This window comes from Sturnira hondurensis, unplaced genomic scaffold (assembly GCF_014824575.4).
Source record: "Sturnira hondurensis isolate 20B ecotype Veracruz unplaced genomic scaffold, ASM1482457v3 Scaffold0007797, whole genome shotgun sequence".
Classification (NCBI taxonomy): domain Eukaryota; kingdom Metazoa; phylum Chordata; class Mammalia; order Chiroptera; family Phyllostomidae; genus Sturnira; species Sturnira hondurensis.
Genome location: NW_028080428.1, coordinates 2,661,476 through 2,688,920, shown reverse-complemented (window position 1 = coordinate 2,688,920; position 27,445 = coordinate 2,661,476). Strand labels below are relative to the sequence as shown.

The 27,445-nt window shown below is 53.0% G+C and overlaps 2 protein-coding genes across 4 annotated transcripts; one reads left to right on the top strand and one right to left on the bottom strand.

Annotated features, from left to right (window-relative positions):
- Positions 1-365: 365 nt before the first annotated feature.
- On the bottom strand, positions 366-11,704 carry PELI3 (pellino E3 ubiquitin protein ligase family member 3). 2 transcript variants are annotated; one of them, XM_037053293.1, is made up of 9 exons: positions 11,536-11,704; positions 10,449-10,579; positions 9,163-9,315; positions 8,554-8,625; positions 5,534-5,663; positions 4,842-4,943; positions 3,847-4,041; positions 3,343-3,531; positions 366-2,015 (listed from the first exon to the last, which is right to left on the bottom strand). In XM_037053293.1, exons 3-9 carry the CDS (start codon positions 9,312-9,314, stop codon positions 1,446-1,448), a joined length of 1,410 nt encoding a protein of 469 aa, XP_036909188.1. In that variant the 5' UTR covers position 9,315; positions 10,449-10,579; positions 11,536-11,704; the 3' UTR covers positions 366-1,445. The 2 variants fall into 2 exon arrangements, with proteins under 2 accessions (XP_036909188.1, XP_036909189.1); XM_037053294.1 differs by lacking the exon at positions 8,554-8,625 and having other exon boundaries at positions 11,536-11,703.
- A 7,992-nt stretch (positions 11,705-19,696) lies between these two features.
- MRPL11 (mitochondrial ribosomal protein L11) lies at positions 19,697-22,978 on the top strand. Of its 2 annotated transcripts, none has more exons than XM_037053291.1 (5): positions 19,697-20,068; positions 20,400-20,495; positions 20,934-21,027; positions 21,528-21,687; positions 22,719-22,978. In XM_037053291.1, the coding sequence occupies exons 1-5, from the start codon at positions 19,922-19,924 to the stop codon at positions 22,822-22,824; spliced, it is 603 nt and encodes a 200-aa protein (XP_036909186.1). In that variant the 5' UTR covers positions 19,697-19,921; the 3' UTR covers positions 22,825-22,978. The 2 variants fall into 2 exon arrangements, with proteins under 2 accessions (XP_036909186.1, XP_036909187.1); XM_037053292.1 differs by having other exon boundaries at positions 19,711-20,044.
- The last annotated feature ends 4,467 nt before the right edge of the window (positions 22,979-27,445 follow it).

Genomic DNA, 27,445 nt, shown 5'->3' with positions numbered 1-27,445 from the left:
AACTCCTGTCTTCCAAGCTCACTCTCCCTGGGAATGGTCTGGGGGCAAACTGAGCAGCACCCTGAGCTTGCCTTGGTTCTCAGTGCTGGTGACACTTTGCCAAGATGAATAGGGAGCCAGGTCAGCCTTGGCCTCCACGGCAACCAAAACCCACCAGGCCAACTCCAAGGAAAGCAGGACAGTGCAATGGAGAAAAGGGCAGGTTCTGAGGCCAGCAGACAGCTGTGGATGCAAATCTGCTTTGGCCAATTTCTAGCAGTGGGACCTGGAGCGTGTGCCTGACTCTCTCCATAAACAGAAATGGCAACACCTCCCTCCGTGGGTCCCTATGAGGATTAGATCATCAAACCTCTGAGAAGCAGAGCCCGGTGTCTAGTGGGCGCTCAATGAACATAGTTATTATTACCATTAGCACAGTGTGGGGCACAATGTGGGCATTCGGGAATGGTAGCCCTTGTATCACAGCCAACATTCTGGAACTGTACGTCCTCTCTCTGCTGGGCTCCTGACTGTCCACAAAGGAGGTTCTGAATCCTCCATTCAGCATCTTCTCTGCCAGCACAGCCCCAGCCTCTTGCTCCAGCCTCCTCCCTGCCCTCCTGCAGCCCTTGCTCCAGCCACTTGGAACCCCACTCAGTTCCCTGCTTACTGTGCTCCGCCTCTCCCTTCTGCCTTCAGCACCCGCCCCTTCCCGTGGGGGATTTCACTGAAGCTGAGCTCCTTGGCCGCCTCCCCCATGAACCCTTCCTCACTTTCCCTCCTGCCAGGGCGACCTGCACCACAGCCCCCGGGCAATTCCCTTGATCCTGGCACACAGGAAGCCATGCTGTCATTTGGTAATTTGATCTGTCGTCCACTAGTCTTTGAACTCTTCCAGGCAGTTTGTCTCCGTGTCCCCAGAACCCACTTGGCCTGGAGTCCAGCGCACAGTGGGTATCCACAGATGCCAGTCCCAGCCTGCCGCCCACCTTGACTGACTCAGGGGCTAGAGGCGTTGCACACATGCAGGACGCAGGTTGGTGAGGGCAGCTGAGCAGCAAGGTTTATGGAGGACCCCAGGGCAGCAGCAGGGTGAATATCCGAAACTGGGTCAACAGGCTCAGGGCACAGCCAGCCTAAATTGAGGGTCAGGGGCCCGGGGCTCCTTCACTCCCCCAGGGGCACAGTGTCAACGGCATGATGAGCCGCCCCAGGAAAGGCCAGAGCACGGGGGCAGGCTTCCCTCTGTCAGGCCAGGGCAGAGCTGGTGCTGAGGACCCCATCATTCTGACTGGGGTGGAGGTCTCAGGGACACCTTTGGGGGCCAGAGTTAAAAAGGGAGGCGCTCAGCCCATCCAATGCGTCCATCTGGTGGTGGAGTCCCACATGCAGAGCTCCCCGTAGGCTGCAGGAGGTGGAGGACCCGAGTGGGCAGGCAGGCGCAGCAGCAGGGGGCCCTGGGGCACCTAGTCCAGTGGCCCCTGGAAAATGAGGCGGACACAGCCGTGCTCGCCAGTGAGCCAGGCCCCACAAAATGGGCAGGCAGCGTGGAAAGCGTGGGTGCCATGGGGCAGCGGTGTCTGGGCCCAGTAGCGGGCAGTCTTCTCAGAGCAGACGTGGCCGCAGGGTGCAAAGGCATGGCTGGGAGGCCCAGGGTCCAGGCAGAGGCCGGCCTCCTGGCCCAGCCACAGGGGCACATAGGGCCCCACAAGACGGCAGAGAGGGCACTCGCGCTCCTGGGGGCCCCGCTCTCGCCGACAGCCCCAGCCATGGTAGCCGTGGACGTGGCCACAACGAACGTAGACCCAGGGCTGCTGCTTGTCGGGGGCCGTGCGGCCACGGGCCGGACTGGGGAAGGCTAGAGTGCTGAGGCCCACGGGGCACTGGGGCCGCGCTGCGTTCGCCTCCTGCCGCTGGGCCTCCAGCTGCTTCAGCGTGGGCGCCCGCAGCAGCCCCGCCGGTGTGCGCCACAGCAGTGTGGCCCCACACAGGTCGATGAGGGAGCCATCCTGCAGCACGTTGGACTCGCTCTCCACCTGCCAGGGGAGTAGAAGGGACTCATTGCCCAAGAGGCCCCCAAGCCCCTACCATCAGGCAGCTAGCTCCCCGGCCTAGCCACCCATCCACTCCACCAAACCTCCCTAGAGAGGAAACTCAGGACCATCAGGGCAGGCTGGTGCAGGCCTGGGGACCAGGACAAAGAAGGGAAGGATGGGGGTGGAGGAGCGGGGCAGACCAGGAAGCCAAGGGGGAGGGCAGACAGGTACTCCCAGGCACAGTGTCCCTCACTCTCAGCAAAGCGTGGGCCTTGGTCACTTCATCTGTCAAACAGGGAGGTCTGGACTTAAACGGAGTCCTTCTAAAATGTTTTCCCAGGCTCTTCCCTTAATGGCAGAGGCAGGAAACTCTTCTATCCAAACCACTGGGGACAGAGGCCAAAGCAGCTGTCCCCAGGGCTGTGGCTGAAGCACGAAGTCTAGAGCTAGACATCCTGGGGATGAACTCTGGCCTCACAGCTTCCTAAATCTGTGTCCCTGGACCAATAATTCAATTTCTCTGTGTCTTCATTCCCTTATCCTCCGGACGGATTCCACTTTCCTGTATGCCAAGTGCTTCTCGGAATGGATCAATGTAAACTTGGAACACGCTGGAACTCAGTGTACGCTAGTGAAACATTCACTTGTATAACTTTTTCAAATAGTATTTCCCCAAATCTCCCAGTAGGATGGATGCTCTGGAAAGACAAGCTGTGCTTTCCCCGAGGGTTTGTACCTGCTTGCCTAACACGTTCACACCCAGGAAGGGGACTGCATTGCCCATTTGAGGAACTTGGCCACATGACCTTAGCAAGCTCCCACATCTGCCTAGGACCCTCTCCCAGCTCCTAACATTAGTTCCCTGCTCTGAGCTGCATGCGGCATTCACTGTCACCTATGTCAGAACTACTCCATGGATGCTTTCCCACTGGGAGAGGACAATAAACCTCAACCCAGCTGAATGTGCCAGACGCGTTACAAACTGCCGACACTTCAGGCTATAAACTGTTCACAAGGTGCCAAGTGTCACCCTCATCAGAGGGTGAGAATGCTTCACACTTAAGCTCTCGGCATTCCCTAAACCATTTGGAACTGCATGGTGTGCTTGTGTGTGCCCCACTTCCTATCACCCCACGGTCCTCCAACAGGGGCAATACTTGGGGACACCAGTCTGGTTCCCTCCATTTAGCAGGCAGCACATGCCCCCAGATGGAGCCTGTTGGGGGGAAGGCTGGAGAGCCTCTCCTGGCTTTCGCAGGGGGATGGGCAGATGTAGGGGGCGTGGGAAGGATGTGGTGGGGAGGTAGGGATAGGGCAGATCACCCACCAGCTTCCCCCGCTGCTGTGCCGAGCGGCTGTCCCTCAGAGTGTAGACATTCCCGCAGACAGAGATCTCCCGCCACACGCCAGGGGCCGAGTCCTCAGAGAAGCCGCCCGCGGGGTGCATCACCAGGACCCCATTGGTGGTTAAGCCATCCATCAGGCCGTCGGGGGTCCGCCATTTGGCTGCCCGCTCCTAGGACCACATGTGGGATCAGACCACACCACCAAGGGACCCCAGCAGGTCCTGAGCCAGGGGTGCTGCCCCTCCACCCTCAAGGTCAGAGGTGGCCCAGAGAGGACTCATACTGGCACTGCCTGACCTTGGGCATCATCTGACCTCTCTGAACCTCACCTCGATCATTTGTTACGTGGGGTGCTAATCCCTGAATAGGTCATAGTTTTGATTACTGTGGGCTGTTCCATCAACCTCAGAGGGCTGCTCTTCCCCGGCCTACCCCTCAGCTCGCTCTCAGATGAAGTGCTGGTCCCCACCTGGGGGCTCACTCACTCCAAGGAAGATGTTGCTGGAGGCATCGAAGCCAGCGGCATAGATGCGGGCAGTGTAGGGTGGCCGGCGGTCACACAGGATGCGGCAGGCATAGCGGGAGATGGTGCTCTGGGCAGAGGGGCCCTCAGCCGCCCCTCCTCCAGGGGACGTGTCTGTCACCACAAAGTCAATCATGTTCTCCGTGGAGCGGCCAATCTACGAGGAGGGGGAGGGCAGGCACGGGTGCTGTGTTGCAGGTCAATCCCCCACCCCCCACCCCAGGGTTCCTGACAGCTGTTCTGCACGCAGAGTCACCAGACAATGAAAGGCAGCACCAGCCTAAGCACCCAGGGGGTTCCAAGTCTGATGGCCAAGTTCTGGGGCTTCTTCTTCTTCTCCCCCAAAGGCCTGGGGAACACCGCAGTCAATAAAAATGAATAGATTCACTGACTGAGCAGGGAAAGGGTGACACCCAGGGTCCAGGAGTGTCATGTATCAGCAGCAGAGAGTGCATTTTTAGTAAGTGTTTACTACCTGCCAGGCACCGTGCTACACACTTTATGTGCAGGATCTCAGCTCATCTTCCCTACCATTCTGTTCCTGGGTACTATTCTGCCCGCCCCCCTGCCCCCGAGCAATGAGATAATCAAGGCCTGGAGAAGTGAGGTGACTCTCACCCAAAGTCGTCCTAAGTCAGCAATGGAGCTGGGGTCTGAACCCAGGCGGTATGAGTCTCACACCACACACTGAACCCCTAAACTGTACGCCCTTCCACAACTGGGGAGTACTGTCTCGGGTTTGAATCGTGATACAGCCACCACTTGCTGCGTGGCTCTGGGAAGTCAACAGCCCTCCCTGTGATGTCTTGCTTCCTCATCTGAAGAGTGGTTGGCTGCACTGGGGGCCCCACGGCACCTTCCCCATGGCCTCTGGTTCTCCAGCCTCACCCTGGAAGGCCTGAAGAGACGAGCTTTGAGCCTGGTGGCCAGGAGGCCCATGGAGGGACCCAAGCATACCTGGAACATGTCTGTGTCACTGTCATGTGTGTACTCAACTATGACCGAGTGGCTCCGAGACAGTGTGTACGAGATGCTGTGCTGGCCCCGGTTACTCAGAGCCTAGTGGGGAGAAAGGGGAAGTTATTTCCCAGGGCGTGTGGCCATGAGATGCATGAGCCTCTGAGCTAGAAGCTGGAGCCCGAGGCCAGTGGCCACTCCCGGGGAAGGGTGGTTCCCCACTTTGTGGTGGGCGTAGTGTGCAGCTGGCACTTTATACAAGAGACCCTTTATTTGCTCCCTCCAGCCACCCCAGCAACGAGGCATGGTTATCATTCCCATTTTACAGCCGAGAGAACCACATGCAGCTCAGGGTGTGTGGCAAAAGTTGCAGAGCTGGAAATAGCAGAGCTCCAATTCTAACTCGAAGGCTTTCCCTTTGTCATCGCTGTGACTGTCACACTCCCTGTCTGAGCCCCGGCTGCCTCTAAAATGATGCTGATCGTTTCCATTCAAAGGATGGGGCCTGGTGGTCAAGGAAATGCATTGCAAACTGTAAAGGACAGTGTGGGCTGCAAAGGCTCTCCCATCAGCACCATTTCCCTGACAGCTCAATTCTGCAACTGGAAAGATACAGGGGCTCCCCGGCTCCAGCGGGGCTTGGGCAGGGAGGGCAGGACTAGTGCCCTGGTGTGCTGGGACGAGCTGCTTGCCTTGGAGACGAGTGGCGTGGAGATATGGTGCATGACGTCTGGCTTCACTCCGTTGGCATGTGGCCGGCGGCTCAGTGCCAGGCGGCTTCGCCGGCGGCCCTTGTCCCCACTGGACAGGCATCCATTGTAGCTGTGGGTACGCGGAGTTAAGAAGAAAAGGTTGAAGGGAGACAGAGAAAAAATGAGCCTTTGAAAGACTAGGAGGAACTGCCAACTTCTGGGCAGATCCTACCTTGACAACCAAGCCCTAGAGCCATCCAAAACCAGAAGACCCTCCTATGTATCAAATCGGTGCCTTTGGGAAGCGGGTTGGGGTCAGAACATCTTCAACAGGACTTTCGTTCAATTAGTCAGTGTGTCCTGAACCCCTGAGCTGTGCCCAGCCAGGTGCTGGGTGCTGGGGTGGCATAGGTGATGCTCCACAGTTCGGTTCTGTGCCCTAGCGGTGGGGGAAGGAGGTCCTCAGCGTTTCAAGGAAACCAGGTGCCACCTGCCATGACCTAGGCACAAGTCAAGAGAACTTCAGACCTAGAGGCAGGAGAAGAGAATTCTGGCCCCTAGATCAGGTTTCGAGAGAGGGAACACCTATCCCAGGCCTTGAAGAACTGGAAAGGAGTCACCTGTAGCAAACTGTTATTTACGACATCACAAGTACTAGTGGAAACCAGAGTGACAGAAAAAAAAAATAAAGCCACACTGCCACAACCTCCATATGTCCATTCACATTGAAGTTCTACCTTCCTTTCCAGCTTTCATCCGGGGGGAATGGTGCGGAAGGCAAAGATGGGGTGAGTCACAGCCTGACTGCGGCCATGCACTGGAGCCTCCCGTTGTTCCTGGTGCTTCACACTATTAATCACCTAATGGGATCTGCGCAATGTCCTGCCAGGCAAGTATCTTTCTTCCCATTTTACGAATGAGGAAAACTGAGGCTCAGGGAGGTAAAATGACTTGCCTGAGATCCCAGGCTAGTAAGTTGAAAAGTCCAGATTTGAACTCGGGTCTGTCCGACTCCAGCCTCTCTTGCAGAAACCTTTTGGAGGGAAGGCTCACCCCGAGCAAAAGTCCTGAGGCCGGCAGAGTCTGGTGAGACCAGGGAAGGATGACTCAGGTGGTGAAGTGCAATAGGAGAAGAGGTGGGCAGAAGGCCCCTGGAAACCAGGCTGGGGAGTCTGGACTTTTTCTGTAAGCAATGGGGAGCAACGGAAGGTCTGACAGAATTAAGAGCTGCCAAATACAGCCGAGGACCACCTGAATCAGACTCTTTGGGGAGCTGGTTAAAATACAGATTCCCTGGCCCCACTCATGGAGATTCTGATTCTGTAAGTTTGGGGTGGCCCTGCCACTGGGGACCTTCAGTAAGCTCCCAAGGTGGCTCTGATGTACAGCCAGGGTGGGCTTCACTGCTCTGCAGAGGACCACCAGCTGGCAAAGGGCCTGGCCCTTGGGGTTTTGCTCTTCCTCATCAGTGGTCTTACCCTCAGCTGCAAAGCCAGCCCTGCCTTTGGGACATCAAGCTGCTGCTATTCTAATGCAAGTACCCCTAAGAGAGACATCGCTCTTGCTCTTGTAAGCTCTTCCCACAAGTCGAGGTGGGGCAGTTCAGGCATGGGCCTGACTGAAACCACGGCTTGTCCATTTACCACACAACCCCCATAAAAAGGGGCTAGTTTATCAGTACCTACCTCGTGGGTTCATTGTGAGAACTAAATGAGATAAAGCATTTAAAATTGTTTGGCTTATATACAGAAAGTCCTTGATAAATGTTAGCTATTATTTTTTTTATCTTCACCTGAGGATATTTTTTCATTGTTTTTTTTTAAGAATTTATTTATTTATCTTTAGAGGGGAAGGGAAGGAGAGAGAGGGAGAGAAATATCAATGTATGGTTGCCTCTTGTGAGTCCCCTGCTGGGAACTGGCCTGCAACCCAGGCATGTGCCCTGACTGGGAATCGAACCGCGATCCTGTGGTTCGCAGGCCCGTGCTCAATCCACTGAGCTACACCAGCCAGGGCTCATTGTTTTTAAAGAAAAAGGAAGGAAGAGAGGGAGAGGCATTGGTTGCTTTCTTGTGGCGCCGAGACCAGGGATTGAACCCTCAACCTGGGTATGTGCCCTGACTGGGAATGGAACCTGTGACCTTCCTGTCCACAGGATGAAGCTCCAACCCACAATGCCATGCTGGCCAGGGCTATTGTTATTTTTTAAAGAAAGTACANTTATCTTCACCTGAGGATATTTTTTCATTGTTTTTTTTTTAAGAATTTATTTATTTATCTTTAGAGGGGAAGGGAAGGAGAGAGAGGGAGAGAAATATCAATGTATGGTTGCCTCTTGTGAGTCCCCTGCTGGGAACTGGCCTGCAACCCAGGCATGTGCCCTGACTGGGAATCGAACCGCGATCCTGTGGTTCGCAGGCCCGTGCTCAATCCACTGAGCTACACCAGCCAGGGCTCATTGTTTTTAAAGAAAAAGGAAGGAAGAGAGGGAGAGGCATTGGTTGCTTTCTCGTGGCGCCGAGACCAGGGATTGAACCCTCAACCTGGGTATGTGCCCTGACTGGGAATGGAACCTGTGACCTTCCTGTCCACAGGATGAAGCTCCAACCCACTATGCCATGCTGGCCAGGGCTATTGTTATTTTTTAAAGAAAGTACACAGCATGTACATGTCAACAAGCAGAAGCCATCATTATTTCTACAAAATCATCATAATGACAACACAGCCTATCAGGTATTTTCTCCAGGGCAGATGGCAGAGAGAAAGGCCAAAAGGAAGCATGGATGGGGGAGGAAGAGGGACCTGTGCCTGGGGGAAGTGCACAGTGGAAGTTGCAGGGACCCTGGTCAGGAGGAAACCAGGAAGGGATGAGGTCTGCCCAGCCACCGACTCACATTGCTTCCTTTCTCCTGGCCTCAGTTTGCTCGTCTGTAGCATGAGGACCAGCTGTGGCTTTAGTGAAAGCGCCCTAGACCTAGAGTAAGAAAGACCTGGGTCCAAATCCCAGCCCTGCCACTTACCAGCTGTGTGCCCTCGGACCAGTCACTTCCCCTCTCTGAGCCTCGGTTTCCTCACCTCCTTCCTCACAGCATCTTTGTGAAGATTGAAATGAAATAATGTCCATGAAAGGGCTTGGCACAGTCCTGCCTCCCAGAACACTCGATACGTGCCAGGCACTGTTCTACGTGTTTACAGAAATCACCTCATTCATTCCTTCCAACAACCCTCTGAGGTATCGTCATTCCTATTTGTAAAAGGGGGAAACGAAGGCACAGGGAAGTCAAATAACCGGCAAAGGCAGGATTTGAACCACGCAATTTTGATGAAGAACCAGACTTCTTTTTTTTTTTTTTAGAACCAGACTTCTTAATGTCAAACCACACACACACTTTATGAAAAGCAGCGGTGTGTTTCCTGACTAGAAACTCGGGTGGGCAATTAAGAGTTCTCTCAGTAATTTACAAAAAATGCGAAGATAAAATAATTATGAATTAAGAGTCAACTCTGGCTCTCAGCTGGGAAGATAAGGAGGGACAAAGAGCAGAAGAAGGTGGAGAGAACCGGGGCCCTTGGTCTGATTGCCCTGGGGGTGCCTGGTGCCCCACCCGACCTGGACCAGGGACGCTCACCCCAGGACGATGAGTTCACCATACTTGATGGGTTCCTCGCCTGGCTGCCCATCTTCACCAGGAGAAGAAAGGATGCAAGAGCCCTGGTTCCCAGGATGCTGGAGGTCTGAGGTTCGGGGGGACCCCACTTCAGGATTTCCTTCCAGCACCATTCTGGGCAAAATGGGAGAGGAGAAAAAATCACTTTGCAGCCTCCCATTTCAACCCTCCTCAGGGCCACATCTGGCCTGCTCTAGGGCCACCTAGGCTAAAGCCAGAATGACCTTTCACCGCCTCTGTTGCTATGGCAACCACTTCACCTCTGCCTCTCCTAAACTGCCCTGGGTTGCTGGGATACCAAGGAAGGAAGTTGATAGGTGGGATGGAAGGAAGAGGAGAAGCCACACAAGGGGGTGAGAAAATTTAGTGGGGCCAGAGGAATGAATCCACTTGGGGTGGCCAGAAGCTTCCTTTTTGGCCATGACCCCAGTCTGGGATGTTCTCGGAAGAGGGGCACCCTAGGAGTCGGGGGCCCTTACTCCTTATCTCCGACTCAGTTCCTGGGTTTAGCTCTCAGCCACAAGACCTCTAAGTAACCCTCTGTCAGGTTCTTGGAACCTGTCTGCCCTTCTTAATCTTTCTGCCTCTTTGCAGGTATAGCCCCTGTCTGTCTGTCTGTCTCTTTTCTCAATGACTCTCCGCCCTTCCCGCCTCTGTCCTTTCCCCCATCTCTCTTCCCACCTCCTTCCCCATCTTCGCTTGTCTGACCACCTCCACCTTCCTAACCACCTGCCTCAGTCTCCCCATCTTGGCCTCGCCCTGAGGGCAGGCCTCTGGGCCCCTCCCGGGTGCGCGCCCCTTTCCTCCCTCAGGTGTCTGTCTGCAGTCCCCGGGCTGCCCGGGTCTCCGGAGGCCTGTGGGGGCGGCGCTCCCCCCTCCAGCTCCGGCTGCAGCAGAACCCATCTCCGCAGGAAGCCTGTTTGGAAAACATCCCCGCGCAAGAGGGACTGCGCCGGGGCAGGCCCGCGCCCCGGGCCCGGGGCAGGCACAATGACGGCCCAGCGCATACGCAGATACACACCCGCGGCCCCTCGACACAAACACGCGCGTGCACGCACAGTCCCGCACAGCCCCAGCCCCGCGAGCGGTGCCAGGACGTGTGGAAAGCCCACCCTGGCCCCGCAACAGCAGCCGTTAGCGCCCTCGAACCCACTCCCTCAGCCACCCCGAGACACGCAAACACGCCCCCCGCGCCCGCCAGGGCCCGCCCGGCGCAGCCCCCGCCCCTTCCGCCCCAGCGGCCTCACCTGGCCGCGCTCCGGGATCGGTTCGTGCCGCTCCCTCCGCGCCTCGCCCCTGCTCGGCCCCGGAGCCGCTGCGGCGGGGTGGGCCCGGCCCACGGCGGCTCCGCGCTGCCTCGTCACAGGGACACCCCGGGCTGAGGGAGGGGAACGAGAGCTAACCCCCACGCTCCACCCTCTGTACCGCTGCCCCGCCCTCTGGCCCCGCCCCCAGAATATCCACGCCCACGTTAGACTCCGCCCCCTTGCGGCGAAGCTTAACCCTAACTGTCTGGGCTCCGCCCCTCTGGGAAGACCACGCCCCTGCACCGACTCCGCCCCTGGCACTGGAAGCCCCACCCACCGCTGTCTCAAGGAGTTGGTTGACTACTGTTGCGGATTCGGGGACTCCGGGGTACCCCAGTTCGGGCTCCACAGATCCCGCTATCCCGGGGACTTCCCGGGTTCTCCCAGGGGCCCACCCTCCTGCATCGCAGTCTAGGGCTTTCATGCTGGGCAGGAGGCCCCTTTCCCCACTTTAGGCCGGGGACTCTCCACCTCTCGCCCGAGACCCCGCCTCCCACGTGGGGAACCCGCAGGATTAGAAGAGAGAGCGGGGGGCGGGAAGGAAAGCAAGAAGGAAAACACTAGAGGAGGCGGAGGAGGGGGGTGTGCGTCAGCAGGGAAGCCGCGGAAAGCCGCTGCATTTGACTGGAGTCGCAACCTTCCAGGGCAGTGGGGCCACTTTCTCTGACCCGGTGACCTCTGGCCCGTTCTGGGGCCTCTGGTGTCCAGGAACACCTCCCTCCAGCCCGCCAGCACGTACACACCACACGAGATGCCACAAAGGGGATGGAAACCTCTGAGGGCGCGCAACCCCTTCCGGGCCTGGGCTTGCAAGATAGCTTATGTATCAGTCTGTGCCAGGTGCTATCCACTGCACTTTGAGGAGGATAAGCCTTCTAATCGCTGGGAGGCAGGCCTGATAATCGCCCATTTTACAGATGAGAAAACAGATTTACAACCTGACTGGATCACGGTCATTTTGCTAGAAAGGAGCCAAGAGTGGATCTCAGCTACCTGCCTCCCAAGTCTGGACTTCTAACTTCCTTACCTCGTAATGACTAGGAATGGCAGGATGGGGCCCAGAAACGCAGGGCAGGAGAGACCCAGAGATGCACCAGATGAGGTCCCTGTAGGTCATTATCTCGTGGTCTGTTTGGAGCCGTAATCAAGAGCTGGGGGAAGCTTAGGGGATGGATTCTTAACCTGCATCTTTGGAGGGAGTGTGCATTCCACTGAGGAAATCAAGCAAGGTTGCACAAAGGAAGCGGCCTTTGGCCCCCGCCCCATCACGAAGGAGATTTTGCCTGCCCCTTCCTGAGAGAGAGAATCCTTCTCTCCACCCCCAACTTGTTGCTTGCAGTGTCTGAGACCCCCTGCGCTCCACCACACCCACACGCCCCACTAACTCCCCCACCTAAAAATAGTCCAGGATACCAACTGCTTTGCTAACTGTCTTGGGCCCCATCAGTCAGACGAAACAAGGAAGCTGCAGACAGTAAGTCCTTTAGGGACAAAGACACTCATTAATCAAAGAGAAACTCCCTGAGAGGCCACCGCTGAGCAGGCCAGACTGCTGGGCTGCCAGCAGCAGGTCATACAAACCCGGCACGACAAGGCAGCCTCCATCCCTGAATGCCTGCAGTACCACTCCTCCATGGCAGATACACACAGCCACGATAGGACACGGTCAGAGGCCCAGTCTCCCCACCCCCTGCACTCTCAGCTTCTGCCATTCCGCCTGCCAGAGCAGGCCCTCAGGGAACGTGTGCTGAATTACTATTCGGTACCTCAGTTTACAAATGAGAAAAATTAGGCTTTTTTTTTTTGACAGTGAGGAGACACTTGTCCTGGATCACACAGTAAGGCAAGTACAGAGTGAGGTTTGACCATAGCCCCAGTGCTACCACCTGACGCCAGACTGCAGAACAGAAGGGCTGCGGGTGGTTCCTCCCGCGGAGCTCTGGGAGCAGCTGGGATCGGAGCCACATGGTGAGCAAGCCAGACCTTTGGGGCCTCTGGGAGCCTGGGGTGGGCCTGATCCCAGCAGTCCAGATGGCGGGGGGCAGGGGGGGGAGAAGGGAGCGTAGGGACACCTCCAAATGTCCAAGTGTCAGCCTTGGTTTCTGGCTCTACGGCCCAAGTTCTCTGCCGAGAACCTGAGCTTCTAAATCTCTCTCACCTCAGTTTCCTTGTTTATAAAATGGGAATAATACTACCACCACCTATCTGTAGTGGGTTAAAGACTTGTAGTCTTGTTCTGAAATCCCATTGTTCAGCCCTCCTCTTCTCTCCAATCTAGATCTTGACCCTGTTGCTTCAAAAAAAAAAAGTGAGGGACAAAAAAGGAACAAGATACAACCTTTATTTCTCTCATTCTTGGGGTCAAGTGCCCAAAGATGAGGGTCTGGCATAAAATTTGAAAGAATACTTGCATATCTGTTTGAGAAAGGGCGTTGAAAAACAAAACACCTAGAAAGCACCAACAGCAAACTTTGTGCTAAGAGATCCAGAGAGGAAAGAAGGAAGGATTAAGATGCTAGGCTCTGCCTTCTGGTAGGAAGGAGGGTGGGGCTAGGAAAAGGCAGATCCCTCTGATAGGTCTGAGGATCCAAACGCCATTCCCTCGGAGTCTGAATTTGATTGGGTCCACTGTGGAGCAATTCATGCCCCAGGACATTGTGGAAAATGGTTCGGGACTCAGCTGGCAACGAGTGGAGCTGGACAGCGGGTGTGGTCAGGGAAAGAGTCAGTCAAGGAGAGTCTTGCCCTAACCACCGTCATCCCAGGGTGACATTCCCTGAGAACCAAGGACAGAGAATGGGAGAATGGACAGATCACTTCACTAAAATGATCCAGCCCCGCTGGTTGGTGTGGCTCAGTGGATTGAGCATAGGCCCGCAAACCAAAAGGTCACCAGTTCAATTCCCAGTCAGGGCATGTACCTGGGTTTTGGCCTGGCCTCCGGTTGGAGGCATGTGGTTAGGGGCATGCGAGAAGCACCAATCAATGTATCTCTCATACATTGATGTTTCTCTCCTCTCTTTCTCTCTCCTTTCTCCTCTCTCTAAAAGTAAATAAATACAATTTTTTAAAAGGAAAAAAAAATCCAGCCAGTCACCAAACAAGCAAATATCAATAACAGACCCTGGAGGGGGAAGACCAGTATTGATTTGCTCCAATATATTATCTAAAATCTTCAGTTTTTGACAAAAAATTGTGTTATGCAAGGAATTGGGAAAGGATGACTTGTACACCAGGGAAAGAAGCAGGCAGTTGTTGTCAGCAGGTGGGGAAGTTGGCCCCTGCGTGCACTGCTCGTGGGATTGTGAGATGGTGCGCCATCTAGGGGAGCGCCTTGGACAGTTAAACATAAAGTTACTGCGTGGCGCAGAAATTTCACTCCTAGGTGCATCCTAAGAGAAACAAAAGCATATGTCCACACAAAAACCTGTACACAGTATTTATGAATACATCCTCCGTAATGGGTAAAAGGTGCAAACAGCCCAAGTGTTCATTAATTGTTGAAGGGATAAACAAAACATAGTCTATACGATGGAATATTATTCAGTCATAAGAACAAACTACTATACATGCCAAACCTCGAAAACATTACGGATGAATCTTGAAAACGTGAAGCTAAGTGAGAGAAGTCAAAGACCACATCTTCTAGGACTCACTTTACAGGAAATGTCAGAATAGGAAAACCGAGAGAGATGGAAACCGAGTGGGGCTGGGGTGAGCGGGGCTGGGGTGAGCGGGGCTGGGGTGAGTGGCAGAAGGGCGTGCGAGCGCTGAAAGGTACAAGTTCCTTTGATGAAAACGTCCCAAAATCTACTGCGGTGATGGTTACCTATATCTATGAAGATACACATAAGGAGGACAGGAGATTACCTATATCTATGAAGATACTAAAAAACACTAAACTGTACACTTTAAATGAGTGAAGTGGATGATATGTGAATGTTTCAATATTGCTCTTTTAAAATAAACATAACAAAGAGCAAAGAAAACAAGAGCCAAACATGGTAGAATCATGTGGTATGAGTCCATTGATATAAAGCTCAGAAATAGCCAAAACGAAGCTATATTGGACCATGATGCACACTTAGGTGCTAAAAATTAAAAAGGCAAAGAAATCAATAGCATAAAAACCAGGACAGGGGTTATAATCGGGAAGGAGTACACGAAGCCCATCGGGGTGCTGTCCAGGGTGCTGCTTAGTTTCTGGGCTAAGAGGAACTCTCCTGGGCACTCATTTTGTTATAGCGTGTTAGATTGTGCATTTATGTTTTATGAGCTTTCTGCTTGTTTATAATATTTTATAATAAAAAGAATGTTAAAAACACAGTGAGCTGGTTCAATCAAGCTCTCACACTCTGCAATTTGAATGAGTAGGGGTTTGTTCCAGATAAAAGGACAGGAGGTGGAGGGGGCTGGCGAGGCTGTGACAGCCTGAGTAGGTGATAAGGGTCAGAACCAAAGGGAGCAAGGAAGCCAGGGAGGGTAAATAGGGTAGCAGTTCAAGTGTACAGAGAGAAGCAAAAGCCATGAGAGGGGTTAAAAAGGGCCCCTAGAGCTTCAAATCTGGATAGACTTTGGGTTTATTCATTTACCCATTCATCAACGATGCTATTACGTACCTACTGTGGGGCATGCCAGTGAACCTGCTTCTCCTTAGCCCTAAGGATGTGTCCCCAGCAATCACATTTATGTCTGTGACGTCATCCCCTGGTCACAGCAGAAAGAAGGGGAGTGCCAACCTGGTCCAGGCTGAGCCAATCACATTTCATCTGTTGGGAATTTGGAATGAAAATTCAGAGACAGCCACTTTCTGCCCAGGGTTGCAGAATCAAGAAAGTCATCTGTGGTATAAATGGGTTATTATGAATAACAATAAACTCTCCTTTCACCTTTATGACTCTTATCAGTTAGGGAATTCCAGCGTTTTTAGGAGCTCTGTGGTACGAACCGAGACAAAGACCAAATATATATTTCTTACTACAAATCACAAAACCACAGTGCCCAAGGATGTCAGTGTGGCTGGTGTGGGATGAGGGAGGAAGGAGAAGGAGAGGAGGTCAGAGAGGAGCACAGAGGGGCCCAGAACACATCAGGCCTTATAGTGCAGGGTAAAGAATTAGGCTTGGGCTCCAGTGGAAAATCCTTGGAGTAGGTGAGTGACATGAAGACATTGGGGTCACTCACTTGGCGAGTGAGAAAATATGACTTATGCTTTAGAAAGATCCCTCTTGGCTGCTGGCGGGAGGTCTGCCGAGGAGCCAGAGTGGGATGTTGTTAGGATGCTGTTGTCACCCAGGTGACAGGTATTTGTGCTGAGGCTGGGGTTACCGCAGCGGAAGCAGAGGAGAGAGCACACGCAAGGGTCACAGCATTGGTTCCACAGATATTCCCCAAAGATCTGCCGCGTGCCGGGTCTGGGGTCAGGCCTTGCACCTACAGGAATGAGCAAGATGTAACATCATGTCTGAGGGTCACACGGGACACTGCAGTGGCTTCCTATTTGGGGGGAGGCCTTGGCCATGAGCATTAGTTAAAAATACATTTCTCTTGTGATCCGATCGATGCACACACACAGACGCACAAGGGAAACACTAGTTTCACGAGAACACTTATTTTTACTCCATGTGATGCATTCTATTTTCCACTCTATTTTATTGAAAATGCTGGTTGAACTCATGAAATCAATTTTATAGCCCATGGATAGGTCACAATTCTAATTTGCAGGAAGCCCTAAGCTCAAAGTGTTGGCAGGCTTATTTCCTGCCCCGCCCCCGCCCCGCCCCCCAGGCCTTGCTCCTTGGCTGGCAGATGGCCATCTTCTTGCTGGTCTTTCTTCAGTGAGTGTCTGTGTCCTAATCTCCTCATATAAGGACACCCATCAGGTTAGGGCCCAACCTAATGGCTTTGTTTTAACTAACCATCTCTCCTCTTTTAAGACCTTGTCTCCAAATACAGTCACATTTGGAGGTATTTGAAGTTAGGGCTTCAGTATATTACTTCTGGGGGGAGATAATCAGGCCCTAAGAGGCACCTTCCTGAGGATCAGGGAGGCAGAGGGAGCTGGGAAGAAAAGGTGAGCAAGCGGGTGCAAGTCTGCATACGCACAGGCAGGGAGGCACCGGAGAGGGCAGGGCCACAGGGAATTGTGCGCTCTCGGGTGTGGCTGGAGAGTATGGTGTGGGTAGGGGTAGCAGGCTGGTGAAACTGGCAGGGGCTGGCTCCAGGGCCTTGAACCCCATGCCCACACATGTAGACTGTAGTTTATAGAGCGATGAGTCTCTGCAGCATCCCCTGGGGCACTGCAAGAAGATTCTGGAGAGCCGAATTTTCACAAGTGTCTCCGATGAGCTGAGACCCATGCTCTGGGAAAAGGAGCTGTAGGTGACATTAACAAGCTTTCGACAGGGGCCTGACACGGGCTGAGTTGGAGAGGCTGGATTGGTGGGGCACGAATGGAGGCAGAGAGGCCACAAAGGGGGCTGGACTGAGTGTCCAGCCAAGGAAAGATGAAGTCTGAACCGACAATAATAATAGTTAACACTTATTTTAAAAAACATTTTATTAATTTTTTAGAGATAAGGGAAGGGAGGGAGAAAGAGCAGGAGAGAACCATTGATGTGTGAGAGAAACATTGATTGGTTGCCTCTCACATACCCCTAGCTGGGGACCTAACCCACAATCCTGGCATGTGCCACAGCTGGGATTTGAACTGGTGACCTTTTGGTTCGCAGGCTGGCACTCAATCCACTGAGCCACATCAGCCAGGATAGTAGTTAACCCCTAGAGGATACTTAACCATATGCCACATGCCAGGCCTGAGCTAAGCACCCTGCCTGGGTACTCATTAAATTCTCTCAACAGTTCTGTGTGATGGTATGTTTATTATTCTTTTTTCACAGTTGAGAAAACTGGGGCCCGGAAAGATGAAGGGACTTGCCCCAAGTCACACGGTGAGCGAGAAGTGTGTCGAGAGAGGTGGAAAATGGCTGTCAGCCCTCCCCTCTGGGCAGTCACAGAGCGGATGGAGGACTAGAGGGAACTGTGGGGATGTAAGTTAGCAGGACTTGGGGTTGGGTTGAATGTTGGGGGCTGAGGGAGAGGGGTGAATTGTGTGTGAGCAGTTCCAGGGCCCTAACTCCCCGCGTCTTCAGCCAGAGGTTGAAGGGAGCTCAGCCCTCTCTTCTCTCTGCCTTCCTCCTTCTCTGCTTTTCGGCTGCTCCAGGGGGCATCGAGGCACCAGGCTGAGCAGTGACAGGTACGGATCTCAGCCTAACTTTTCTTCTCATCTCGGTTTTCATTGGTGGAAATTCGGAATCCCTGGCCCTTACCCCAGTGGAATGTGTCTGGCACCTAAGGCTGTCTGTTCACACAGGTCCCCATCGAGATGGCCTGACTAGACCTTCACCCTGAGAAGGCCTCTGCCAGTCACCTTCCCCTGCAGGGCTGGTGGAACTATGTACAGAGGGGTACACACTTCTTAACTGGGCTAAGAAAGCCTGGGTGATCTGGCCCTACTCACCTGTCTGGCCTCCTTTTCACCACCAAAGACTCTGAACTCACGCATTTCCGAAGATAGACTAGGGAGTTGCTTCCTTATCATCAGAGCTGGAATCATCACAACTGCCCTTTCGTTGGCAGGAAGTGGAGGAAACGGCACTCATCAAGCCCAGTGTCCCAGGTTGCATTCTTGGCTCCCTGAGCACCTGCAATGCCCATCTACGTCCTGGGTCCTTCAAATTCCTTGATTCATTAAGGATTTATATCTTCGTTTGTGGTCAGTGTGGAGGACCCAGAGACCAACCACACCCAGCCTGGCTTGTTCTGGGCCAGACCCTCTTCTAAGCAGTTTCCCTGAATTAACTGATTTCTTGTGCGGCAGGTGTGATGATTAGCCCCATGCTACTGGTGAGGAAACAGCACAGGGGATTAATTACCCATCCAGGGTTTTACAGCCAGTAAATCAAAGGGCCAACTTGGTTCCAGAGTATTGACCAAGGCTAATAGGTTGAGTGTTCTAAAGAACTTAGCTGTCAGAGGCAGGAACAATCACATTTAATTAGTGGGAGTTTAATGAGAATTCATAATTTTAAAACTCTCACAGTTCACAGTGTGGTCTTACATGGATTATCTCCTTTTAACAGATGAAGCAGTATAGAGTCATAAATGTCATAAGACCTATTTTTTATAGTTTTAAAGATTGTATTTATTTATCTTTAGAGAAAAGAAGGGATAAAGAGAAACATCAGGGTGTGGTTGCCTCTCCTGCGCCCCCTACTGGGCGGGTCTGGCCTGCAACCCAGGCATGTGCCCTGACTGAGAATCAAACCGGAGACCCTTTGGTTCAGAGAGGGGTGCTCAATCCATTGAGCCACACCAGTCAGGGGCAAGTTATAGTCTGGACTCAGATAATCCCAATATTTGTTTCCCAGCTCTGTCACATACAGGATAGGTGGTTCAACGGGTCCCCTTTTTGGTGCCTCGGAGCTCTTATTTGTGAAAGAGGTATAATAAAACATGCCATTGTGAGGCTTCAATGAGACAATGCCCTTAGCAGAGTGCCGGACATGTAGCAAGTACTCAAAAAAAGTTCAGTGATACGCGGTAGTATCGTGAACACAAATTATGTATCAAACACATTCTGAGCCTGTTAAGCCTCACAACAGCTCTGTGAAGGTTTCATGCTCGTTCCTCGGTGAATAGCTGACTAGATGCCTCGCATTGTTCTAAAGCACTTTGCTAACTCAACCTAGACAACAACTCCTAGGGGTAGGTGCTATATATTTTAATCCCCATCGTACAGGGGAGGGAACTAAGCATAAATTAACTTGATCAACTTCACAGGCAGCAAGAGGAGCAACCGGGAAGTTCGCTTCCAGACCATACCGCTGTCTGAACCATACCGCTGACTCTGAACCATACCGCCTTTCAGCAACTGGCGAGAGAACAGACTGAGCAAGTGAAGAGATCGTTTTTACACCTAAAAAAGAGCTCTAGGTTCATTTCAAGCCCAAGAATAATCGCCGCGTCCAGCAGGTAGCGCCCAGCGCACCGCAATCTGCGGGAGTTTCAAGAGAGGTCAAAACTACCATACCCACAATACTATGCGGACACAAAGGTCCTCCAGTTTAGTTGTCTGAAGTAATGCCTGTGCACGCCGCAGGAGGAATTTGTGTACCCGACCCATTTAGGACCTTCCCCGATCTTCAGATGGCAAGGTGAAAGTTGTTTTTTTTCTTTATATCACTCTCCTCCTTGTCTTGCCAGTTGGAGAGCGGAAGGGCCGAAATAAGTCTTCGTTGGCTTCACATGTAACCTAAGAAGAGGACCCTTGACCTCTAACCCAAGATGGCAGCGCCTAGAGCCGTCTCTATTGCTGTTGACCTGTAGTGGTCTAAGACCGTGAACCACGCATCATGTCGAAGATAAGCCGGACCACTCGGGCCGTCAGGAAGCTCGAGGCCAGCGGCGTGATCCGAGCCATCGTGCGGGCGGGCCAGGCCATGCCCGGGCCCCCACTAGGCCCCATCCTGGGTCAGGTGCAGCCACAGCTGGAACCCGGCGTGGGAGGGGTGGTCAGGGGGTGGGAAGCTAGTATTCGGGTGGAGGGTGCGGGCTCGGGACCGAGGGAACCCCCCGGACGCCTAATGTCTGTTAGTTACATAGCTTCTCGGAGGCTCCGCTTCCTCAGTCCTTCCTTAGGGGACTGTTGTGAGAACGGAGAGGGAGGATGTATACAAATCACACGGCGCGTAAAGTGGTAGTTGAATTTGGGTGAGGAAAGAAGTTGGGATCCTAGAGAAAGAAGTGAAGATGGAGGGAGGAGGCACGGACGGCTGGCTGGTAGGAAGCTGTTGCTTCCTCCCTGTACTAACCCCTGCTCCTCTGTCACAGCGAGGCGTTTCCATCAACCAGTTCTGCAAGGAGTTCAACGAGAAGACAAAGGACATCAAAGAAGGCATCCCTTTGCCTACCAAGATCTTTGTAAAGGTGCAGAGTCGGGACTGTGATCCCAGTTTCTTTTCATCTCCCCTGTGCTCCCTAAGTCCTGGGGCTGGTTGCCTGGGGTTTCCATTCAGTTCTAACTTGGGGCAAGTCTCTTCCTGTTACTGGGCCCTCCTTTCCTCATTTACACAGTGGAGGCTGCACGGTCTTTTCTGAGCCCGCCCTGCCATATTGCAGGTCCTCCCTCTGCCCCTTCATTTATTTCATGGGATTTCCTGAGTAGAGTTGGGCCCGAAATAGAGGCGCTAGGGTGGTTGGCTGCAGATTTATTTTTCCTGTGGTTTTGTGGTTCTTTGCGGGGACACCGTCAGAAGGTGACTCGAGGGAAGGGGAAACAGAAAGTTAGCAGTTCCCTAAGTTGGGGCAACAGGGGTTGGGAGATGCAGGAAGAGATATTCTCATTACTTATTTTTTCCCGTTAAGCCTGATAGGACATTTGACATCAAGATCGGACAACCTACTGTTTCCTACTTCCTGAAGGCAGCAGCTGGGATTGAGAAAGGAGCCCGGGAGACAGGTAAGGGTCGGGATAGGCACCTAGGATGGGGGGTGCGGGGGGCTCTGGAAGGAAGCGGCAGCGGTGCCACCTTCCAGAAGGGCTACTTACTTCTACTTCTTATTTTATTGATTATGTTGTTACAGTTGTCCCATTTTTTTCCTCCCCTTTAACTCCCTCTGACCTGTACCTCCCCTTCCTCCAGCATTCCCCCCACCTTAGTTCATGCCCATGGATTGTACATATAAGTTCTTTGGCTTCTCCATTTCCTCTACTATTCTTAACCTCCCCTTGTCTATTTTGAACCTGCCAATTATGCTTCTTATTCCCTGTCCCTTTTCCCCCATTCCCCCTTCCCACTGATAACACCCCATGTGATCTCCATCCCTGTGATTCTGCTCCTGTTCTGGTTGTTTGCTTAGTTTTTGTTTTTTAGGTGCAGTTGTTGATAGTTGTGAGCTTGTTGTCATTCACTGTTCATAGTTTTGATGTAGGGCTACTGGCTTCTTCCTTCCTTCCAGGAAAGGAGGTGGCGGGCCTGGTGACCTTGAAGCACGTGTATGAGATTGCTCGTGTTAAAGCGCAGGATGAAGCCTTCGCCCTGCAGGACGTGCCCCTGTCCTCTGTTGTCCGCTCCATCATTGGCTCTGCCCGTTCCCTGGGCATCCGTGTGGTGAAGGAGTGAGTGTCCTACGAAGGCGCAGTATGACAGGAGGGCCTGGACAGTTCTTGACTTTGGGGCAAAGCTCAGGGGGCCAAGTAGTGGGAGAGTCAGGTTCTACTTCAGAGGTCCTAGGATTCTTGGGAGTGGGGAGCCCCATTCATTCACTTGGAATGCAATTATCAAGAATCCACTGTGTGTTAGACGTTGTTCTGGGCCCTAGCTGAAACTAGGAACTAGATAACTGTGCTCGGCCCCACTCCTAAGGAGAGATGGAGGCGGATCCATAAATGGAGCGCTAGGCTGCCAGACGGCCAGTGTTGGTAACAGGAACTACAGGTATCTTGAGAACAAAGCGGAGAACCCTGATGTCAATGAGGACTTTGTATGAGAGGGGACAGAGACCTGGAAAAGGAAGTCGAGGACTGGGCGCAAGCATTCCGATAAGTGAATGCGAAGATGGAAGCAAAGACGTTCAGTGCAGTCCGGCATATGACGCGGTGCTAGAGGCAGGGTGGGAAATAGTGTGAAAGAGGGGAGGCCAACAGGGGCCCTGCCGTGGGGCCTCGGGTGACTTCAGGGATTGTTTCTCTGCGGTGAGATGTCGGGGGAGGGTGTCTAGCCGAGACAACAGCAGGGGAGGCACTCGCCCCCTTGCCGGCCTCTAGCTGCTGATGTCAAGGGGCTGCCTGTTGTTTCCCAGAGAAGTAGGGTTGAGCATGGAACGGGGAGCCTTTATGTGTGCTGGGAGTTCAGGGATGAGTCCATCTGATTCCCGTTCAGGGGGAGACACACGTGCCCGGAGACTTTATTGTACAAACTGTCATGGGGCTCAGAGGAGAGGGCCGACTAGTCTGGCCTGGGGCATAGCGAGGGCCTCAAAGGACCAGTAGGGTTTGAAGAAGGGAATAAGAAGCAGCGGTGGTGAGGGTGGGCGGCATTCCTGGCGGAGGAAAGAAGAGCAAAGGCATGGGAAGTCCAGGAGGGGAGAAAGGGTTCTGAGACAGTGGCAGGGGCCGCTCACTAACCGCCTATGTTTCTGTACCTGCAGCCTCAGTTCAGAAGAGCTGGCAGCTTTCCAGAAGGAGCGGGCCACGTTCTTGGCTGCTCAGAAAGAGGCAGATTTGGCAGCTCAGGCAGAAGCTGCCAAGAAGTGACCCCTGCCCCGCACACTCCAGGGTTTTGAGGGGAGCAGCTGGGAAGCAGTCCACTGGGAAGGCTGCTTATTATTGTCATGATTTAGATGATATATTTTTATATGTATGGGTGTTATGGAGGGATCAAGCCCAAATAAACATCTTTTGCCACCCACTCTTGACTTCTGTCTTAGGACCCCAGGGGAAGTGGGGCCCTAGGGAGTGGGGCTCTTCATGCTGCCTGTCAGAGGTGGGGCGGGGGGCTCAGCCAAGCACCTTGTCCCCGGTGAATCGAGGGCAGAGGTCGGAGTAGAAGCCCAGCCTTCTGATTCAAAACCCTGGGTGAGCCTCCTTCCCAGGGGTGAGAGAACAGGTGGGAGGGGGGGGGGGCCCTGAGTGCTGGGCGTGTGTGTGGGGGGTGCAGCAGATGCTGCTCACGCCTCCATCAGAAACACTCCTCTGTCAGGGACCGGACAGAAATAGACCCCTGTGGGGACTTCAGGTCACAGCCCTGCCAGTGCCCCAGGTCCCAGGGCACGTTCGGGCCCCTCATAAGCTGGCCCTGGCTCCGGATCAGGTGATCCCCGATGGGAGCTGTTGGGTTCACGGCTCCAGCTCTGTGGGGAGAAGAGCCCGCAGGAAGCCCCTGGCCGTTGTCTTTCCTGTTACCCAGATCGCGCAGCACTCTCCATCCTGGCAGAGAAGACAGGAGGGCCTGGGGCAGGGTGGGTTCCCATTTACTGGGCATCGGTTTCCTGCTGGCACTTAGTTTCCACTGAAATTTGGAAAACAGGAAAAATAAGTCTGGGTGATCCCACCACCAGATGAGACGCCTGCCAATGTTTTGGTGTATATTTTTCCTATTTGCTGTTTCTTTGTATGTGTATTTATATATAATGTTAAAAAAAAACAAACATGGCCCTGGCTGGTGTAGCTCAGTGGATTGAGCGCGGGCCTGCGAACCAAAGGATCGAGGTTTGATTCCCAATCAGGGCACATGCCTGGGTTGCAGGCCAGTCCCCGGTAGGGGACCCACGAGAGGCAACCACACATTAATATTTCTCCCCTTCCCTCCTTCCCTTCCTCTCTAAAAATAAGTAAATAAATAAAAATATTACCCCCCAAAACTGGTGTTATTATACTCAAGATACTATTGTATTTTACTTTAACTTGACAATTATTTAGGATATCTTTTATTATTAATTAGTTAAGCAATTTTTGATGACTGTTTAGTAATCCGTTTTGTGGGGGTTTAATTTATTTAACCAAGTCCTCAACTGTTAGGTATTTCATTTGCACTAAAATATATATACACATCTCTGGCTGCTGCGGCTCAGTGGATTGAGCGCCAGCCTGTGGACCAAAGGGTCTCCGGTTCAATTCCCAGTCAGGGCACGTGCCTGAGTTGTAGGCCAGGTCCCCATTTGGGGGCCTGCAAGAGGCAACCACATATCAGTGTTTTTCTCTCCTCTTTCTTCCTTTCCTTCCCCACTTTCTAAAACAAATAAGTTAAATAAAATCTTTATACACACACACACAGGCCTGGCTAGTGTGGCTCAGTGATTGGAACATCATCCCATACAACCTTACCAGAGGGTGATGGGTTTAATTCCCGGTCAGGGCACATGCCTAGGTTGTGGGTTCAGTCCCCCAGTTGCAGTGCATACAGGAAGCAACTAGGGGATATTTCTCTCCCTTCCTCCCTCTAAAATCAGTGACTATATCCTCATGTGAGGGGAAAAATAAGATGAATATATATGTGCATGTATATATACATGTATATTCACACACAACTTGTGATGAACATGATTTGCAAAACAGCTTTTGAGTGGCTCGTGTGCCAGGTCCTGGCCTCAGGGCTCCTACTACTGAGGACACCGAGTGAATAACTGTGACAGACACAGTTCCTGCCTTCCGAGAACTGCTCTTTCTTCCCCTTACTGAACACACCGTGCCCTCTGCAGACCGTGTACATTTTCATGTCTCTCACAGCTGGAATGCGGGCTCTGTGAGCCCAGGGCCCTCGTCTGTCTTGTTCACTGCTGTGTCCCCAGCACCCAGAACAGTTTGTAGCCATTGTGAATATTTATCTGGTGGGGAAAAAAATGAGGCTGCAGAGGCAACGCTTGAACTCAATCTTTATGACCCCAAAACGTGAGCTCCTTTTCCTACATTCTGCCCCCAGGGCAGAGTCTGGTATCCGTAGGAAGAGAACTGGCTGAGAGGCGGATCTGGCTTCTGCAGCGACTCTGAGAGGTGCACTGGGCAAGTCCTTTCCCCGCTGCCTCAGTGCATCCATCTGTTCTGACTGTGAAGTGCAGAGCCGCAGGGACCCTGCCCGTGAGGAACGGAAGCAGATACCTTTCTGTCCAGCAGGTGGGGCCATTGGCTCTTCTAATTTTTTCTCTCCGGCGAGCTTGGGTACTGGGATCTGTTTCTGAGGCCAGGACACCTTCTGAATAAGAGGCACTCTCTCTCCTCTCTCTCCCCCACCTCCGATGACCAGTGAAGTACTTCGCTCTCACATTTCTTATTGCTTTACTTTATTTAGTTTTACCCTTTAAAGAAACGTTTAATTTCAGAGGAGATTTAGATTTACAGGGTTTCCGTATACTCCATACCTATTATTACTCCCATGTAACATCTTACCCTGACATGATACATTTGTCACAATCAATGAGCCGATATTGGTACATTACTATTGCCTAAAGCCCATACTTTACTCAGATTTCTTTAGTTTTTACCTGATGGCATTTCTCTGGTCCTGCCCCCACCCCCCAGAAGAGCACGCCATACTTCATTGTCCTGTTTCCTTGGGCCCCCTCTCAGCTGTCCCAGCTTCTCAGGCCTCCCTTGTCTGTGACCACCAGCAGAGAGGGTTCAGAGGGGGCTCCTATGTGTGTCCTGAGCTTATAGTCATTTAAGATTCAGAGCTGAGAGTTACAACCCTTCGCCCTCTGAGAAACCTAAAAACAATTTTTGTGGTAGAAGTTGGTGACTTTCTACTCAAACCCTTGGGCTGATCTTCAGAAATGGTTCTCTGGATGAAATATGTCTAATGTGCCTGCTGTGTGTCCAGACCTGTGCTGGCTGCCAGCGAGGGGACTCGTGGCGCTGACGGTCCAGTTCTGGCCTCCAAGGTGGAGAGCAGACGCGCAGGAAGGTGGCGGGCAAGCCTTGCCTTCCGGCCTCGCCCAAGGACCCACCCCAGGTGGAAAAGGGCTCAGAGGTCCCTGGTGTGTCACCTTCCCATGGGACCCCCTGAAGGGCACAGCCCCAGAGCTGAGGCTTTGGAGTGAGAGAAGGTTTAAACCTTAAGGGAGTTCTCTGTGTTCTGCTTTCAGCCCTTGAACGCCAGCCCTTGTATTTCACTGCAGGGGAAGATTGGGGCCTGGAGTTTCCTTCCTCTCCTTGAGAAAGAAACTTCCTCTAAAGCTTTGTGGTCACCACTGCCTTCTAATTCATTCCCTTACCCTCACCTGATGACATGCTGACTGATTTTAGAGAGAGGGCAAGGAAGAGAGAAAGGGACAGAGAGGAACACCGATCAGCTGCCCCAACTGGGACCGAATGACCCGGAACCCAGGCATGTGCCCTGACCAGGAATCGAACCACTAGCCCTTCCGTGGTTTATGAGATGATGCTCCAACCAGCTGTGCCATACGATCCAGGGTGCCTTCTAATGCATTTTAATAACTCAAGCCTGTTTTGTGCTCCTCATCTTATAAAGAGGCCTCATCAGTTGAGCAGCACCTTTGGGAGGGAAGTGCCGTTTTTTTCCAGCCCCAATTCACCTGAGAAGAAGCTGAGGCTCAGGTCCCACTCAGCAAAGAGTTGGTGGGTTTGGATCCAGGGTTTTTTTGTCTCCCGATTTTCATTTTTTCTCCCCCACCATGCCCTGTGGCTGTTGAGCCCTCAAGTTTGGAGGAAAACAGTCTTTTTGGAAATGTTTTCTCTTGATTTCAATAAATTATTTTCTGCTCAGAAGTTTGGGGTCTGCGGGAGCATGCAGGCCTGGAGGGGAAGAGGGCCCCCCTCCAGCCCAAGCCTGCTCTTGTCAGGGACCTGGGGTGGGGTGAGTGAGATGGCAGTTCATGGGCTTTGGGGGCGGAGGAGCCAGCCCAGAGCTTGGACGCCGATGCCAGGGGTATGGTGCCCGCTTATGCCTCTCACCTGCTGTGGGGAAAACCACTTTTTACCTGTCATCCTCAGCGCCTTCATTAGTGAAATGGTGCTAATACACCTGTTCAGAGGCTTCCCTGTAATGAATTCCGGATGGAAAAGTGTTTGTCAGCTGAAGGGCCCATGTGAGGTGGGGACCATTTCCAATGCACTGAGCACAGAGGGAAGTTGTTCCCCTGCAGGACCAGGCTGAAGCAAGAGACTTGGGTCCTGAGATACCAAATCTGTGAGCAGGACAGTGCCACGGTGAATCCGCTCCCCAGCCCCTGGCCCTTCTTCTCCTCCCGCCCTGTGAGCGCTGTCGACCTGAACTCGGAGGGGACCCAACACCCTCTGGAATCTGATGCCAAAGCACCCTGAAGGTGAGCCGTGGTGTCTGCTTTGGCTCCATGTCCTCCAGCCGCCAGCACGGGGCGGAGGGCCCGCTGTGCACTCAGACACCTTGTGGACAGAGGGACGG

Bases quoted from the DNA above. Each gene is read 5' to 3' on its own strand.
- PELI3 (XM_037053293.1), bottom strand. From the start codon at position 9,314: ATGGTGCTGGAAGGAAATCCTGAAGTGGGGTCCCCCCGAACCTCAGAC. The intron at 5,664-8,553 runs GTAAGTGGCAGG...GCGTACCCACAG, and splicing joins GGTCCGAGGGCACACAGCTG to CTACAATGGATGCCTGTCCA. The intron at 4,944-5,533 runs GCAAGCAGCTCG...TCTCCCCACTAG, and splicing joins CCACGCCACTCGTCTCCAAG to GCTCTGAGTAACCGGGGCCA.
- MRPL11 (XM_037053291.1), top strand. From the start codon at position 19,922: ATGTCGAAGATAAGCCGGACCACTCGGGCCGTCAGGAAGCTCGAGGCC. The intron at 20,496-20,933 runs GTGCAGAGTCGG...TTTCCCGTTAAG, and splicing joins CTACCAAGATCTTTGTAAAG to CCTGATAGGACATTTGACAT. The intron at 21,028-21,527 runs GTAAGGGTCGGG...CCTTCCTTCCAG, and splicing joins GAAAGGAGCCCGGGAGACAG to GAAAGGAGGTGGCGGGCCTG.